General features: G+C 43.5%; 1 protein-coding gene across 1 annotated transcript in view; it reads left to right on the top strand.

Annotated features, from left to right (window-relative positions):
- The window catches only part of SACM1L (SAC1 like phosphatidylinositide phosphatase), a 58,592-nt gene that overhangs the window by 6,869 nt on the left and 34,285 nt on the right, over positions 1-17,438 (top strand). Inside the window, exons 2-4 of the mRNA XM_086698439.1 lie at positions 9,192-9,289; positions 11,931-12,005; positions 16,004-16,153. Of these exons, the coding sequence (XP_086554565.1) occupies positions 9,215-9,289; positions 11,931-12,005; positions 16,004-16,153 (300 nt within the window). The 5' untranslated portion in view covers positions 9,192-9,214. The remainder of the gene's footprint in view (positions 1-9,191; positions 9,290-11,930; positions 12,006-16,003; positions 16,154-17,438) is intronic.

Genomic DNA, 17,438 nt, shown 5'->3' with positions numbered 1-17,438 from the left:
AAAAAAAATATTTCGTGTTAATATTATAATTAAATCTGTTGCTTTTAAAATTTGACAAGGGTAGTTTTTATTTATTTTTTTTTAATTTTTTTTTTTCAACGTTTATTTATTTTTGGGACAGAGAGAAACAGAGCATGAATGGGGGAGGGGCAGAGAGAGAGGGAGACACAGAATCGGAAACAGGCTCCAGGCTCTGAGCCATCAGCCCAGAGCCTGACGCGGGGCTCGAACTCCCGGACCGCGAGATTGTGACCTGGCTGAAGTCGGACGCTTAACCGACTGCGCCACCCAGGCGCCCCAGACAAGGGTAGTTTTTAAAAAGCACTCTTAAGAGCTCGTGAATCCCAGTTGGCTATAAGATTAAATGCATTTCTATTAAGTATAATAGAATTGCCTTCGTTGAGTTCAGCTTGTAGTCCTCTGAATTTTCTTTTTTATCTCATATGTGGGCAGCAATCTATGAAAGCGAAACAGTCAGCCAAATGAAAGTAGTCAAAAGAGGAAGTAATTATTATTTATAAAGTATTCTGCTTTTTCGATGTATCTTCCAGAACACGTATCATCTTACTAGAGAGCAGAACTCAGGGTGGAAAGCACCGAGGTAGTTGCCTTGTTCAGTTAGAGTTTTTGGTTCATGCCTGTGGGATCCGGACAACCTCACCAGACAGCGTATATCGGACCAGAGCAATTTTGAGTGTATGGCATTACTGTGAACTTCAGACATTTCATACCATCAGCATAGTTAATGACCAGATAACCTTCTTGGATGGAGTCTTCTTGCCTTGACTTGCAAAATCTAGTTCGTAGAAAAAGTAACGTGAGAGAGTTTAATGAAATGAGAGACTTCACAGCAATTGAGGGCCATTCTTTTGGCTGTAGAGAGAGGACCGTCTCCCAGATTTTCGGTTATCATGGAGTCTTCTGTCTCGGCATCCGTATATTTATTCGGTTGAGAACTCGGTGTAGCCTGTCGACTGGTTAATTTTGAAAAGCTCCGGGCGAGATGGTCAGCGGCGACGCGTTGTGGACTTTCTGATCCGAGAGCCACCGCTTTTTCTCCCTCTTTGTCCTCCCGTTAGTGATACTGTGCCCTCCATTCCACTTAACATTTGACCTGTCAAGATCTTTCCTTAGCTAGGAGAAAGGAAAACAGTTTTTTAAATCCTTTTTACTTTCCCCCCGAGCCAAAGAAAACATGAGTTAAGCACCATAGAAAAAACCCCAACCTGATGTAGGTATTTGCTGACTAATTATGTTATATTCTCTAAGAATACCGAGGGAGCTTCTGCTGTCTTCTTGTGCGAAATACCACGGGGAACGGACAGAGTCCTTGTCTGCAGAGACTTGGTGGTCTGTTTGGTGGAACTCTAAAAGGAAAAATGATAATGAAACCACGCACGTCAGCAAAAATTGCCCACCGGATGCTTTACTCCAGTGTTTCTGGTGGTTAGTGCTGGAGAGCCGCAGTTAATTTCACCAGCTTTTGAAATGAAACCCCTGGAGCATAAAACTTACCAAATACAATTTACTGGGTAAAGTTCAGATACTTCAGGTCAGTGTCAAGGCCAGTTAGAGAAGGGCGGGAAGAGGCAAAGAAGAGGAAGACAGCAGAGGAACATGTAGACGTCTCTGAGTTGAGACGACACCTGCTGGGATCCTCGTTGGGGTTCTGAGTCCCCACGCATCCTTACTCTTGGAAATGCCCACCAGCTGGAGGTCACTGTTCATACCTTCATCGCTGCAGTTCGTAAGCCATTCTCAAGAACGTTGTCCAGGCAGGCTGGTGGCAGCACCGGCGGCTTGGATTCTAGCAGCATCATCCGAGAGGCAAGATCCAGCAACGGTCCGAGCACCATTGGGCCAGAACTCTCTGTCTTGATCCACATAACTCTTATATTTGTTTTTGCTATTTTAACACATTTTTAAACTTAAATTTTTATTTTAATATGATACGTGTCTATGGCTCAAAAGTAAACAGTACACAGAGCTTATAATAAAAAAGAGAGCACCCTTCTGCACTTCTGATTCCCACTGACCCAGAGACCTCGACTTTCAACGTTTTAATCTCTCTCTTTTGGTATTTTACTCCACATTTTTTTTTCCAAGATTTTATTTTGGGGATGGGGAGAGGCAGAGGGCAAGAGAGAACCTCAGGCAGGTTCCGTGTCCAGTGGGGAGCCTGGTGTGGGGCTCGATCTCCAAATCCCAAGATCATGACCTGAGCCAATCAAGAGTCAGACACTTAACCGATGGAGCCACCCAGGCGTCCCACATGACTTTTTTTTTTTTTTTTTAATGTGCCTGTTGCTAATTAATCTTCACTCCCTGTGACAGCAATAAGATTCCTCTCAAACACGCTGGGTAACTATGAACTCAGTTTCTTCTCTGAGATTTACCTCTGGGAGCCCAGTACCCTCTGCTGTAATCTGTGGACTAGTTTTTCTTTAGGCCTGTTGCATAGCTGTTGTTCTGGACAATACCTTTGGTCAGAGAACTTCTTCTGCTTCTTTCCTGTTTTGGATTCTCAGTCTAAGTCATTCCATTTTGGTGAAACAAACTTTCCTTTCTTTCTAAGAGTGAATGAAAGGAAACTTTTGAGATGTTGCACATCAAAATGTTTTCATTCTATCCTCATGCTTATTCGACAGTATGGGTGAGTATAGAATTCTCAGTCAGAAATTATTACCCTGTAGAATTTTATTTTATTTTTTTAATGTTTATTTATTTATGAGAGAGAGACAAAGTTGTGAGCAGGGGAGGGGCAGAGAGAGGAAGACATGGAATCCAAAGCAGGCTCCAGGCTCTGAGCTGTCAGCACAGAGCCCGACGCGGGGCTTGAACCCACGGAGTGTGAGATCATGACCTGAGCCGAAGTCGGACGTTTAACCGACTGAGCCACCCAGGCGCCCCCCTTTTTTTAAAAAATTTTTTTTTTAGTGTTTATTTATTTATGAGAGAGAGACAAAGTGTGAGCAGGGGAGGGGCAGAGAGAGAGGACAGAATCTGAAGCAGGCTCCAGGCTCTGAGCCGTCAGCACAGAGCCCATATCCTGTAGAATTTTAAAGACCTGCTGTTGAATAGTCCAGTGAGTGTGCTGTTGCTGGATAATCCAGTATTGTGGCTGTTGAATATTTCCATGCTTCTTTCTCTTAATTTTTTTTTTTTCTGGTAACTTCTGGATTGTCTCTATGGTGTTTAGAAGTTTGATGCTTACTGTGCCTTTGTGTGTGTGTGTGTGTGTTTTTCCGTTTGGGGTTTTTTTTTTTTTTTCTTTGAAATATTTTCTTGCTTTTTTTTCTTGTGTGCTCTTTTGGAATTCCTGCTGTGAATGTATGTTGGATATCCTGGATCAGGCTCCTCTTTCTCTCTTTCCCCTTCCCTCCCCCCCTCCTTCCTCCCCCTTCCTCCCTCACCCCCGTCCTCCTTCCTGTGCTTTCCTGTTTTATAGCTCTTATCTTTTTATTCTGTTCTCATGGAGAGTTCTTCAGTTTTATCTTCCAGCCTTTCTGCTGAATACTCAAATTATTATTTCTGCTCTCAGTCCAAGAATATGTTCTTGCTTTTTTTATTTTTGAATAACAATTTATTTGGGCTTTTCTTTCTTTTTTTTTTTTTTTTAATGTTTATTTATTTATTTTGAGAGAAAGAGCATGAACAGGGGAGGGGCAGAGAGAGGGAGAGAGAGCTCCAAACTGTCGGTGCAGAACCCGACGCAGGGCTCCAACTCATGAACCGTGTGTTCATGAACTGAGCCCAAATCAAGAGTCAGATGCTTAACTGACTGAGCCACCCAGGTGCGCCCCTGTTCTCCCTTTCTGAACGTGCTTTTTTTTGGTCCCTCTGTCGTGAATGCGATGTCTTCTTTTGAGGCTCTCGCCTATAAACGTGTTTTGAAGTTACAGTCTGTTCCCGGCATAGTTTGTTTATCCAGTGTTACTTTTCTGTTTGTTTTGGACTCTGTCTTATGTGATGGAAGCTTTTCCTAGTATCTGACGATCCTTGGTTGTCATTTCATGTTGAAGAAGGAAATTGATTGGAGGGTCTGCTTGTGGGTCAGGACATTTCAGCTGGTGGCCTTCGCTGTAGAGTGATCGCACAGGAACTCAGCTCTTTGATGAAGCCACAGGTCGCAGCTGCTGGTCTGTGCTTTCGGGACAAGTTGATTTAGAGGTGGTGTCAAAGCTCCTGTGGGGGCTCAGGGAGAGGGGTGATGCGAACTGGTCCACCGGCCCTCTGGGAGTCTGACAGAGGAAGAGGGTTGGATGATGTTCCCAGTCTGTGGGTGGACCCTGTCCACGTCTCCTGGTTTCATCTGGCTGTCTCACCCTGGTCCTCAGCTGTGCCTGATGTGTGGAGGCCAGAGAGCATCTTCCGTTAACTGTTCTAAGCATTCAGTCCCAGGGTCGGGGAGGGCAGGCACCTGCTGTAGGTTTGGGTGGGGGTCTGAGTGCTTCTTACACCCCCTAGGAACCACCTCACCCCCACCCTAGTCCTCACTACCTTTTCCTTCCGGTGCTTGAGGCTTTTCAGCCTTCTGCTGCTGGAGTCCGCCTGCTTTGTTGGCTCTCAGCCCATAGGTGATTGGACTCTGCCGATTGGTGAGTCAGGCCATTTCCAAGCACTGTCTGTCTTCCAGACCTGCATTTGAATGGCTAGTGTCTGCCCCACGGCCTGCACCCACCTGTTGGTACCCCTTAGACTCCGTGTTCTCAAAGAATATCTGGGCTTTTTTTAATGGAGGGTTTTCACTCTTGGAAATTCATTTCACTGTACTTCAGTTAAAATTTTAATTTGTTGATCTCATTTCAGATGTGTCTGTCTAGACTGGAAATGTTATATATGATATTTTTCATATTCTTATAAAAATTGTCAAGTAGCAAGGTGTAACCAGCACTTCATGCTATCTTAAAGCCAACGTTGTCTTTTGTACTAAGAGCTTTTTTCTTGTTATAGACTCATATCTACAAATAAGAAAGACATTCATAATTTTTATTCTCATTCTGTATTCTGGAATATTTGATAAATCAGAGGTCTGTTTTATGTGGTCTTCATATTTGGGGCTATATATTTAGTAGAATGTACTTTGATTCCAGCATCTACCTGTCAAAGCTAAATTGTTCAGATGGGGTACATGTGGCAAAGATATCAGTACCTTCCGTTGTATTATGTCTTTAAAGCGTGAATTGAATACCTTTTCTGGGCCTGTGTCACCATCCTGTCAAGAAAGTTTGCAACTTTTCTCCCTCCTCTCTTAAACGATGTTTTTGTGAATAGTAAAAAGTTGTCGTCTCTGTGAGTCAGCCCTTTTATTCTTTGCAAAAGTACTTCGCAAATGCCCGCTTAATTCTCGCTGTTCTGTGAGGTAGTGAGGGTCAGCGTTTGCGTCCCCAGGCTGGATGAAGGGTTGATGTCGCGGGGCGGCGATGGGTGGGGGCAGGGGGCTGGCGGCATTCACCCCAGGCGGAACAGTGACGATGGGAGTTACTGAGACCCACGTGGGCGGGACAGCAGAGGAGAGGCCGTCTGCCAGGAGGCGGTGGTGAGGGGCCATAGTTACAGGGCGACTTGGGGGCTACGGGGATGTGTGGAATTTTCCCTTTTTCCGTGACCTTAGGCACTGTGCCTGGTTGTAAGTAGCCCATCGGTTGCTGAGGGCCTACGGCTCTTTCCAGGTGGGTGGCTTCATAAACCTGTTTGCACCACCCGTCCGCCTTCCGCTGCTGGTCTCTGTGGGCCCTTTTGCCCTGTCAGGTGCCCCTTGCTCAAGCCTGTGGCCTGAAAGCAGCCCGGCCCGGACGGAGATGTCCTGTTGACAGAGATCCCTTGTCTTTGTTCACAGCCGCCAGGAGCGTTTTCACGTTTCATTTAATCCTCAGGAGGATTGATCATCTGCCCCGCATCCCCACCTTGGCCAAGTCACCCTAGATTTATTAATTTATTTTTTATAGCAGTTCGCTCTCAAATCACCGAATTACTTCCTTGCGCACTGATTGTCTCCCATTAGAACGTAGGCTCTGTGAGTCAGGGACTCTGGACTGGTACCCAGAACAAGGGCTGGCAGGAGGTGGACACTCGGAACTTGGCCAGCATTACGTCGCTGGTAGCGGGCAGGGTCAGGGGCAGAACCGCTGTATTTTTGACTGCAGATCTTGAGGCCTTTTCAGTGCGATGCTCCTAACACAGTGCTCTTCTAAAGTGTTGAAGGTAGTGTTTCGATCAGAGGTTTATGGTCAGTTATGTGAGTGCTGGTTTTTGATTTCCCATACCGACGAGGCCCCCATATGTGTGTTGACTGACCGTGCTTCTGGGGGGTTGCTTTGCCACTACTGGGACGAGAACAAGTCACAGGTAGTTCACTTGATGGGGAGGCAGCATTGGCAACAGACTGCTCCTTATCGGTGCTGGAATCATTGTTTTAAAAGTTAAGACCACAGAGGAGAGATTCTTTGTTGTTCCTCAGGTACTGGAGGTGGGACAGGAGGTCTCAGGATAGCGCCAGCAATTGTATGAAAGTATTTCACCGGGCTCTCTCAGGTCCTAAGCCTGTTTAAGCCTCAAAGAATGCGGTAGAACACCCGTGCTGCACGGGCAATCACAGGGTTTAGAGTGTGGAGACTGGGGACTCTTAAGAGTGAGGCTCCGCAGAAAGGCATCTGCTTTGCAGACAGAACTTTCTTTGAAAGCTTTTTTTCTTCTTTTTCTAATGTTTATTTATTTTTGAGAGAGAGAGAGAGAGCAGGGGAGGGACAGAGAGAGGGAGGAGACACAGAATCTGAAGCAGGCTCCAGGCTCTGAGCTGTCAGCACAGAGCCCAATGCGGATTTCGAACTCGCGAACCGTGAGATCATGACCTGAGCCGAAGTCGGACGCTTAACCAACTGAGCCACCCAGGCGCCCCTCTTTGAAAGCTTTTATAAAGAAGTCTTGCTTTTGAGGTCTGTTTTTTTTATTAATTTTTTTCCTATTTATTATTTTTACTCTGTTACCCACATCCTAGTCACTCGTGCTTATGTAATACTTACCACATGGTTAGGTCTTCAGTAAAGTTCTTGAATTACTCTTAGAGGGCGACTTACATTTGCACAAAACATCTGCAGGTAACGACTGGTGTGTTGGTTTTGTTTGGTTTAGTTTCGATGATTTAAGACTAGGTGACTACCCTGTGAGTAGATTGTCCGGAACTTTGTCATAGTCCTGTTGGTTGGTTTCAGGACTCTCACTTTTTTTTTGTTTTGTTTCTAATAGCTTTATTGGAAGTACAAAGTTTCCTGACATATAGAGTAAATTCCATATATTTCAGGAGTACAGTTTGATCCGTTTGGACGTATTTTTACACCCACAAAACCATCCCCAGTCTGAAGATAACGGACACCTCCCTCACCCTGGAAAGTTTTCCTCGTGCCAGCACTGCCTTCCTTGCCCCCTCCGTACGAGTCAAACCCACAACTCCCCTGAGACCCAGCCACATTCCACCTCTAGGCAGTCACCCAGGAGAAACGGAGGGGAGGATACGTCTGCCTTAGACTTGTAGTAGGATGTTCATGGAACCTTTGTGAATATCCCAAACCGGAAGCAGCTCAGATGTCCACCGGCAAGTGAATGGGTAAAGAAGCTGTGATATGTCCATCCACTGGAACGCTCTTCAGCATCAGGCCAAGGAAGGAACTGCTGTATTTCGTTTGAGTTGAAGACTGCCGTTTTTAAGGCAGATTTGTCTTCTTTGTTGCATTTTGCTTAATCTGTATTAAAATTGAGTGATTTTCATTCCCTTAGCAACTTCCCCCCACCCCCCCATCCAATGGAGGAAACTAGCCTAATATTAAAAAGTTGGTTATAGATGAAGTATAAAAGGATGTAAGTTGTGTTTGGCTACTTAAAGGTTGAGAACTTGCAGTCAGTAATGGTCAGTACAGTTTCTGTAATCCCACATAGCTTTTTTTTTTTATATATAAATTTTTTTTTTTAATGTTTATTATTGAAAGTCAGAGAGAGTCAGAGCCGTGAGCAGGGGAGGGGCAGGGAGAGAGGGAGACACAGACTCCGAAGCAGGTTCCAGGCTCCAGGCTCCGAGCTGTCAGCACAGAGCCTGATGCGAGGCTCGAACTCACAAACCTCGAGATCATGACCTGAGCCGAAGTTGGATGCTTAACCGACTGAGCCACCCAGGCACCCCATTTAATGTTTATTTATTTTGAGAGAGGGAGCATGCGAACAGGGGAGATGCAGGGAGAGCGAGAGAGAGAATCACAGTCCAATGCGGGGCGCAGACCCACAACCGCGAGATCATGACCTGAGTTGCTATCAAGAGTTAGATGCTTTACCAACTGAACCACTGAGGCATTTCTGTAATCCCACATAGTTTACACACCATCTGTGTATGAGAGACGATGTCAGTGATGGTTGCATGGATTTGTATAAGATTTTTCATGGGCAGGGCAAGTAGAATAGAGGAAGTAGAATTTAAAAGGAAAGGGAAAGGGGTGCCTGGGTGGCTCAGTCGGTTAGGCATCCGGCTTTGGCTCAGGTCGGGATCTCACGGTTCACGGGTTCGGCTCGGAGCCTGGAGCCTGCTTCGGATTCTGTGTCCCCCTGTCTCTCTGCGCCTCCCCCACTCATGCTGTGTCTCTCTCTCTGTCAAAAATAAACATTAAAAAAAATTTTTTTAATGTGTTTCTTAGTATTTTTAGCTAATACGTCTTGCTTGCTAGGTGTCAGATGTTATTCTAAGTGCCTCTCACAGAAGCTCATTTTATCCTCACCACAGTGTTGTTTGCTGTCTGATAGGATCCCTATTTTATGAATAAGGGAACCGAAGAACAGAGGGAAGACCTCAGACTTGCCTGAGGTCACACAGCACACAGTCTGGTTCTGTAGACTGGTCCTGACTACCGTGCTACATTCTGCACCGTGTTGGATATAATAAATCAGAATTTATTATGATTTTCTTGTGGGAGTCAAGCAGGGGTTCCCCCCCCCCCCCAACCTCCTGAGCGTAATACACAAGGGAAAAGAGTTACACCTTACGTGTGAGGACAGCAGAACTGTTCTTCGGTAGCCGGGAAATCAGTGTGATGTCGGATGTAAGCACTGCTGAAATTCTTACAATAAGTAGCTTTTTAAAAAGTACTCCTATTTTTAGAAGTCTCCATTTTGTCTGGTTTAGGTATTTATGGCTTTATGTTTCTTTTTAGGCACATCACACCTGAAAAATTTTATGTGGAAGCTTGTGATGACGGAGCAGATGACGTACTTGTCATCGATCGCGTGTCCACAGAAGTCACCCTGTCAGGTATTTCACAGCCAGGGGCAGAGGCGGCCGGCAGGACTTTGTACCGAAGTTGCCCGTGTGGTCATTAAAGTAAACGCCACAGGGGTGTGGCTGCCGGAGCTGCGGCGGCGTCTCACATTTTAACCCCTGCCACCTCGTTTGATTTTTATGCATTCATGTCAGGCTTCCTCCATTTCATGAAAAAGGAGGAATGGGCTTGAAAATTTTCCCATCTGTAAGGCTTTAAAAACATAATTATCTCTTGACCCGTTCCCTCTTCTGTGCTCTAACAGGATTGGTTTTGTTGATGTCTTACTTCCTTTCTAGCTGTAAGATTTAGGGTATGTGAGTGTAAGAAAGTTGTTTGAACATTAAGTGTGTGGAAATTTAACAGCTGCTTCTGATTTTGAAAATATTCATGACTATGAGGATAATTCAATAAGTGGAAAATTATATATATATATATGCCTAGATATGTGTCACTGACTAAAACTTACATTTTAGGCAAGTAGTGTTCCTAAGCTGTGTCTGTCTATATCTTGTCTGTCTCTCCAGTTATATTTTGGTTTTGGTTTTGGTTTTGGTTCTCTGGGGTGTTGAAAACAATTTTTTTTCCCGATTGTATGGAACACTGATTTCTGATTACATGCGAAATAATTTTGGTGACTAATGTACCAGGTGGTATCACATTTAGAATGTCATATTTCAGTTGTTTAAATATTCACCTCTAGACAGAGTCCTCTGTATGTTTTTTAAGTGGGATATTTGAGTAACCAAAGAGTAAGCGTTCAGTAAACAGTATATATCCTTTGAGTGGAGAAAGTGAAATATGAAAATACAGAGGATAGTAAAGTATAAGAAGGAGATGGCCATAAATTTCTATTTCCTTGGTTATCTGGTTATTTTGATAAGTACCATCCATGGTTTTTCTTTGACCAGATGGAATTAGAGGTCCGTTTTCGCTTGATAATTTGGCATTACCTATATCTATTAGCTGGTAGCTGCTTTCTTGAGAGAGTGTGAGCAGGGGAGAGAGGCAGAGGGGGAGAGGGAGAGAGAGAGAGAGAGAGAGAGAGAGACAGAGAGAGAGAGAATCTTAAGCAGGCTCCACAGTCAGCATGGAGCCCGATGTGGGGCTCGATCCCATGACCCTGGCATCATGACCTGAGCTAAAACCAAGAGTGAGATACACAACTGACTGAGCCAGCCAGTCTCCCTTCAATTATTTTTGACCTTTCAGTGACATTTCTTTGTAGGTAGAGACCACAGACCCATTTGAGGGGTCAAAGCTGAAGGTCATGAATAGCTTGGACGTAGGAAGGACACCGAGCGGTCATCAGTAGACATGAGGAGATACTTGGGCCTGAAGCCAGTGGTGATGAGGGGCTGACTCACTCACGCTCGCTCTGCTAGTTGTTTCCTGTTGTTTTGTTTTCTTTTTTTAACTTTTGGGAATCCAGACCATTGCCATGAAAAGAGGGGTTTGTTTGTTTTTTCCCTCCATGAAAAACTAACATGTATTCTTGCGAATTACCTGTTTTATTGCTTTTGTACTCCAGTTAATGTAACTTAGAGCTCCATCAATCAATAGTACCTTAAGTTTATCCGATGATCTCTGTATATTCAGGATTTTCTCTAAGCTTTTCGGTGCACTGCCCCATTTGTCATGTTTGGTCGTTGTGGCACTGCTGAGTAAATTGAATCACAGAGAAACAGAGGTGAATCTCAGACCTTATTCAGAATTACTTTGTTCAGGATAACAGGACGCGGATTGGCAGCGGTGTCTCAGAATGAGTTAGTTCTGGGATGGTAATTAAACTAGGACTGGAGGAAACATTGGGCAGCCCCCGCCATGGCCGGCCCTGAAGGAAGCTGGGAACAGCTGTGTTTCCCTGTAGGCCTCACCTCCTTTGTTCGCCCCTGAGGTGTGAGTCTGGCAGAGGGAAGAGAGGTGGATGTGGCAAAGTCAGTCCTTTGATGGGGAGGCCCGGCCTTCCCCACTTCGGGGGCATTGTTCCCTAGACTTCTACAGGTGTGTTTTGTGAAACACCCAGGCTGAAAGTTGAATAATCATGAAATGAACCCTATCATCGAAGATGCTCTTTTACTAATAAGGGCGTTATTGGTAAAGTCACGGTTAATGGTGGTGCCTCCCTGCGCACCTGTTTCCTTCCTCCCTTGTCCCCTTGTCCCTTGGGTCTCGTCCACATTTGTAGAGGCGGACGGGCAGGTCTGTGCCTCCCATTAGTTTCATGTTGAGATTAAATTCATGCCCCCCCCACCATTAACTTTCTAACTCTCTTAAATAGACAGGGACTTAAGTTTTTGGCAAGAGGTTGAATAAATTTGGTTGAAAAATGACCGTAGAAGTATCCCACGATTTACCTGATGGGGATCCTGAAGCATGTTACTTTGGGCACCTGCCTCTAGACAGCAGAGGCCTTTACATGTCACATGGACATATGATTTCATATTTTGCCAACATGGAGGTCTAACACCGATGAAGGACTCCTGCTTCCTTAGCACAAATCATTGTGCTTAGGAATCCTTAGCACAGTATTGATTGTGAAGTAACTTCTGAAATCAGATTAAATTACCTTTTCTATCAGTGAGCTTTTTCTTTGTGATTTTTCTTTTCTTTTCTTTTCTTTTTCTTTTAAAGTCAAGAAAGATATTCCTCCTTCAGCTGTCACAAGACCAATATTTGGTATCCTGGGCACAATCCATCTGGTGGCAGGTAAGAACATAAGCTAAGACGGGCGGAGAAGGTAATTAAACTGACACGGTAGAAGACGAAGGCACAGTCCCGTTGTGCTCTAGGCAATAATGTAGGTCAGGTATTTGTCATTAATTTCGAGAAGTGACATAATCCAAATGACAGGTGGTTACGTTTATCAGCCTGAGGTTCTGCTAAACAGAACAAAACAACCCACCGGTTTTGGTTTTGGTTTTATTTCAACTAGAGCTGAAATCCTTAGTCAACTAGACCTTTCCTCGTAAATTCTAAGAGTACTTAAATAAACATTTTCATGTGCTGATGGACCAGAGTATTCTATACCATCGGTCCCATATCGAGGTTGAACATGACATAGTGCATGATGTTGGAGAATATTACTTGGTTCTGAGTTACTAAGGAAAGTGATTTTGTTTACCTAAATGCCGTTTCATTAAACTTAAAAAAAAACTCCTATACTGTCAGGCAGCGTGCTAGAGGTTGAGTTAGAGAAGATGCTGGGCCCTTTTGTCCTGCAGTTTACAGTCTAGTGAGAGATGCATGTAAGTAGGGAATTACCACAGTACAGCGTGACTGGTTCTGGGAGAGAGTTGTACAAGGAAGACTTCAGGAAGGGCACTTGTGGGTAGAGCCTTGAACAGAGCTTCAAAATTAATTTCATGGTAAAAGCTTAGTTTGTTTTATTTGCGGGAGGAGGAGGTGGCCAGGATCACAGCTAGGGTTCACGGTGCTGCGATGGCTTCTTAATTCTGGACGGTTCACCTTTGTGATGTTGCAGTGACTGATTATATTGCCCCAGTACGTTTCTCTGCCATTTATAATGACTTCAAGGAGATAAGGGTGGTATAGACAGGACGTTATCTATCCTGCTGTGGTCAGATCTCATGACCCATGATGTTTAGCTACGGACCGGGAAATGCATTAACAGAAGCCTCTATGCCTTGGGGATGGCGAGAGAGAGAAAGAAGTCTTTTACTCTCCATCTGTTAAGATCACTGCCTTTGAGAAACAGTTTGACCTTTCAGTAGGAACTTTTCTAAATAATGTGCTGTTCTTTCTAGTCACAAATCATAAGATCCCTTTTAAAAGAAGTATGGGCTTTTTTATCTGTATGGCACAGTGAGGTCTCGCCCTGCCAGCCTTTAGAGTTTAAACAGTAAGGAGTTAGGCTACTTTTGGCTTTAGAGTTGCCTATTTTATATTTCTGTGTGTTTGGCTCTGCTTTTTGCAGGTAATTATCTAATTGTCATTACCAAAAAGACAAAAATAGGTGAATTTTTCAATCATGTAATCTGGAAAGCAACAGATTTTGACGTCCTTTCTTATAAGAAGACAATGTTGCACTTAACTGATATTCAGGTAAGAACTGGACTCACCTACTAATTGCAGAACCGGCGGGGGGAGGGAGGGGAGGGGAGGGCAGAACAAAGGATTTGGATGGATTTTGGATTTCTGTTAAGCCTAATTATTTAAGCAGTGCAGAGAGCGAGGTTTCCCTACATACCTTTATACCTAGCCATAAAATGTACTTTTTAAAAGTCCTTTGTATGTTTTTTAACTGACTCAAGCTCTTAAATTATAACCTTTCATATGTATAGAAAAGGACAAACAGAAAACGAATCTCTGTCCAACAGCCAGATTTAACTTCATATCCTTTCTGCCAAGAAATAAAATATGAGATGCCTTTGAAGTTCCGCTCACTCCATTTCATTCCCTCTTTGTCCGGAGAAAGCTTTCTTTGCTTTTAACACACGTGAATAGAAGTGTGTGTGTATATGCCCAAACAGCCCCCCTTTGCGCGATGCCAGTATGCCCAGATTGCAGTTACTGTGGCGTAGGAATACAGCCCCCCAACAGCGCGGTATACATTTCAGTTACCTTGGTATATGAACGAACAGATTCGTCCGGCAAAGATGGGAGTGCAAAGAAACAAAAAGCGGCAACTCTAGAGGTGAATTTCGGGTTGAACATAAGAGGGGTGGAGAGGATGTGGCTGACCCTGGGAACGCCGGCCCTTGAGGAGGCTCTCGGCGCTCGGCCAGAAGTCTTCGTGAACGTGAACTTCTCCATGTTCACGGGGAAGCTGTTGTGAAGAAAAGGTTGAGGATGACCCAGAGGAAGCGATGCCGGCGGGAAACTTCACCCGGAAGGGACTCTCCGGGAGTCCCGTGACGTTGGGAGCGCAGGGATGAGGCGTGGGGAGCGGGCTCAGACTTGGAAAGGTGTAGGACGGTTGACCAGAGGTAGAGGAGAGACTCTGCGTCATAGGTTTATGCGAAGAAGGTAAGCACCCTTCAAGCTACTCTTGATCAATGGTTTACAAGAAGGAAAACATTTTTAATTTGCATCGTTTCTAATGTTTTAAGTTACAGGGTAACTAACTCACCGTGTTGTGGCCCTGAAATTACTGTAACATTGTGTGTCCACTCTACTGGAAGTAAAACTAAAAAGTTAAAAATAAATAAATTACAGTGCACTAAATAAATATTAGCTTCAATACTTTTTCATTTCCCTGTACATTTATATCTTAGAGAAAGAGAGTTTTTAATGTTTTGGTAAAAAATTTTTAAAGCTCATATCACAATTACAATTTTTCTCATTGATTATTAAGATGGTTAAGGTGATCAACTTTAAGATCCCATGGTCATTCACAGTCCCACCCTTTCATGCAAAATCAAGATCGCCTATATTCATATTCAAACAGTATATTTGCTTGAAGTCTTTTTTAAAAATTACATGAGTGTCATCACCCTGTTCTAGTTCTTGAAAATTACTTTTTTAAGTCAGTCCTATGTTTAGAGATTGACACTTACTGAGTGTTTGTCTTCTAACTGTGATTTTATTTACAGTGTTTACTTTTTCAAAATTTTAACTTGTATTTTTAGTCCCAAGATTACAAAAATATTGGCTTCCAAAAGAAAACGTAGGATCCTAAAACATGTAACACGTAACTCTCCCATAGTAGACGTTTCTAAAAATGAGCCCCAGCACTTGCTGCCTTGTTGACTAAATCAGACTGTAGGATATGCTCCTATACTGTAAACTTAAAATTTCTTTTTTACTAAATATGTTAATATATATTGACATATTCGTTTCCTGTAAGGCATGGTATTTAAGGCAATAAAAATGGTTGTATTTATTTAATAGCCCAATACCATTGACTTGAGCAAATTTTTCTTGTTGTTGTACTTGGTTGTCAGGCTGTGCAACTAATTTTCACATTGTTCACTGCATATAATTGGCTTATAACTTTTGTTCTTAAAAAAAAAAAAAAAAAAGGTGTGAGCCCAAATTAAAAATTCTGTAGTATGTAGGTTTGTAACATGCACATTAACGTGTTAATCGTTTGATAGTCCTCAAACATTACCAAACATCAGTTGTCTTGTAAAACAAGGATAAAAATAAATGTCAATCTGGATATTCATTGGGAAAGCCAGCTAAAATAATTATCAGAAAGTAAAGATCAGTATTATTTTTACTGGACATTTCTTTTTCAAATCTTTGCATTAAAAAAAAGAATTTAATTCCCTTCCAGCCCAGTGAAGTTTCATAGGAACGAGGACGGTATTATTCCCTTGTTATTTACTCACTGTGTTATTTGGCCTCTCGTGAGTTTATGTTTTTCATTTGTCACATGAGGGTAATAACACTAGCCCAGCAGGGGTGTTACAAAGAGGAAAGAATCTGTCTCCAAAAAGTCTGGCAGGAGGTCATAACCTGAGGCGGTGGTGTTGTGTTAAAATAACTTGTGCCCTTTAGAGTAAAGACTGAAGGATACCGAGGGCAGGAGTTCGACCCAGTCATCTAAGGTAACAACACCCTACGCTGTTTATCGAACTTCCTCCGTGTCAGGAAGTGGCCTCAGTCCTGGGGGACAGTGAGCATCATCCTCCCTGCCAGTCCTTATGCCGGTGACGGTTAACAGGGCCGCACTTAATGTTTCTGGCAGATTCCTTTTCAAATATGAGACAGACTGATATATTTCTCCCTTTTGTTTATAGTTACAAGATAATAAAACTTTCCTAGCGATGTTAAACCATGTCCTGAATGTGGATGGGTTTTACTTCTCAACGACATATGATTTGACCCACACCTTGCAGCGGCTGTCCAACACGAGCCCAGAATTCCAAGAAATGAGTCTTTTGGAAAGGGTAAGCTTTGTCTTCAGTTATTTTTACTTATTATAGGGTTCTTAAAAATGTGTTTATTTTTATTTTTTGAGTTCTTTTCTTTTTTAAAAAATGTTTGAGAGAGAGAAAGCACAAGTGGGGGAGGGGCAGAGAGAGAGAGAGAGAGAGAGAGAGAGAGAGAGAAACTTCCAGCTAACAGTGCAGAGCCCCACAGAGGGCTAGGTCCCATGATCCTGGGATCGTGGCCTGAGCCGAAATCAAGAGCCAGATGCTCAACCAGCTGAGTCACTCAGGTGCCCCTTGGGGTGTTTTGTTTTTTTTTAAGGGGCATATCTCTATTTCATCCGTAAAAATGTTTATCGATTTTTCTTAATCCTGGCTGTGTCAGGATCCTGTGTGGGGTTGAAAACATACCACGTTCTCAGTATCCACCACAATAGCAAAGTCGGGCTCCCAGAATCTGAACGTGTTACGCAGACAGGATTGAGAACCACCGATGTAAAGTATTCAGAAATCCAGTCTAAACAGACCTGTTGGTAGTTTCCTGGCTCTCAGTGTTGGGTAGTAGAACGGTTGTTCATGTTAACAACATAATTATATTATAAAGTTAATGTTCCAGCAGGCAGCGTTCTTGCTGCAGTGGTGTCATTTGCAGTTTTTGCAACTAGAAAAGTAAGAACTTACTGATTTAAGAGCTTGAAAAGTACCTTTTTAAGGTGGAGTTTTTTTGTTGTTTTGCCTTTTTAAAGAAAATTCTTTTTTAATGTTTGTTTTGAGAGTGCGTACATGGGGGGGGACAGAGAGAGAGAGAGAGAGAGAGAATCCCAAGCAGGCTCTGTGCTTTCCACATAGAGCCTGACGTGGGGCTTGATCCCACGAATCATGAGATCATGACCTGAGCCAGAATCAAGAGTCGGACACTTAACCGACTGAGCCACCCAGGCGTGCCCTGCCTTTAATTTTTTTTTTTTTTTTTTTTGCAACGTTTTTATTTATTTTCGGGACAGAGAGAGACAGAGCATGAACGGGGGAGGGGCAGAGAGAGAGGGAGACACAGAATCGGAAACAGGCTCCAGGCTCCGAGCCATCAGCCCAGAGCCCGACGCGGGGCTCGAACTCACGGACCGCGAGATCGTGACCTAGCTGAAGTCGGACGCTTAACCGACTGTGCCACCCAGGCGCCCCCTGCCTTTAATTTTTTAACCTGAGTGTATCTTTAAAAGTAGGTCTCAAATGATATCAACCTAAAATTCCTGCTCTTCAGGAATCGGGATAATTGCTGCCTTGATATTTTTTTTTATTAATG

The sequence above is a fragment of the Puma concolor genome, chromosome A2 (genome assembly GCF_028749965.1).
Source record: "Puma concolor isolate L17-30 chromosome A2, mPumCon1.1.hap2, whole genome shotgun sequence".
Taxonomy (NCBI): domain Eukaryota; kingdom Metazoa; phylum Chordata; class Mammalia; order Carnivora; family Felidae; genus Puma; species Puma concolor.
The sequence above is the reverse complement of the archived record's forward strand: the minus strand, read 5'-3'. Positions and strand labels throughout refer to the sequence as shown.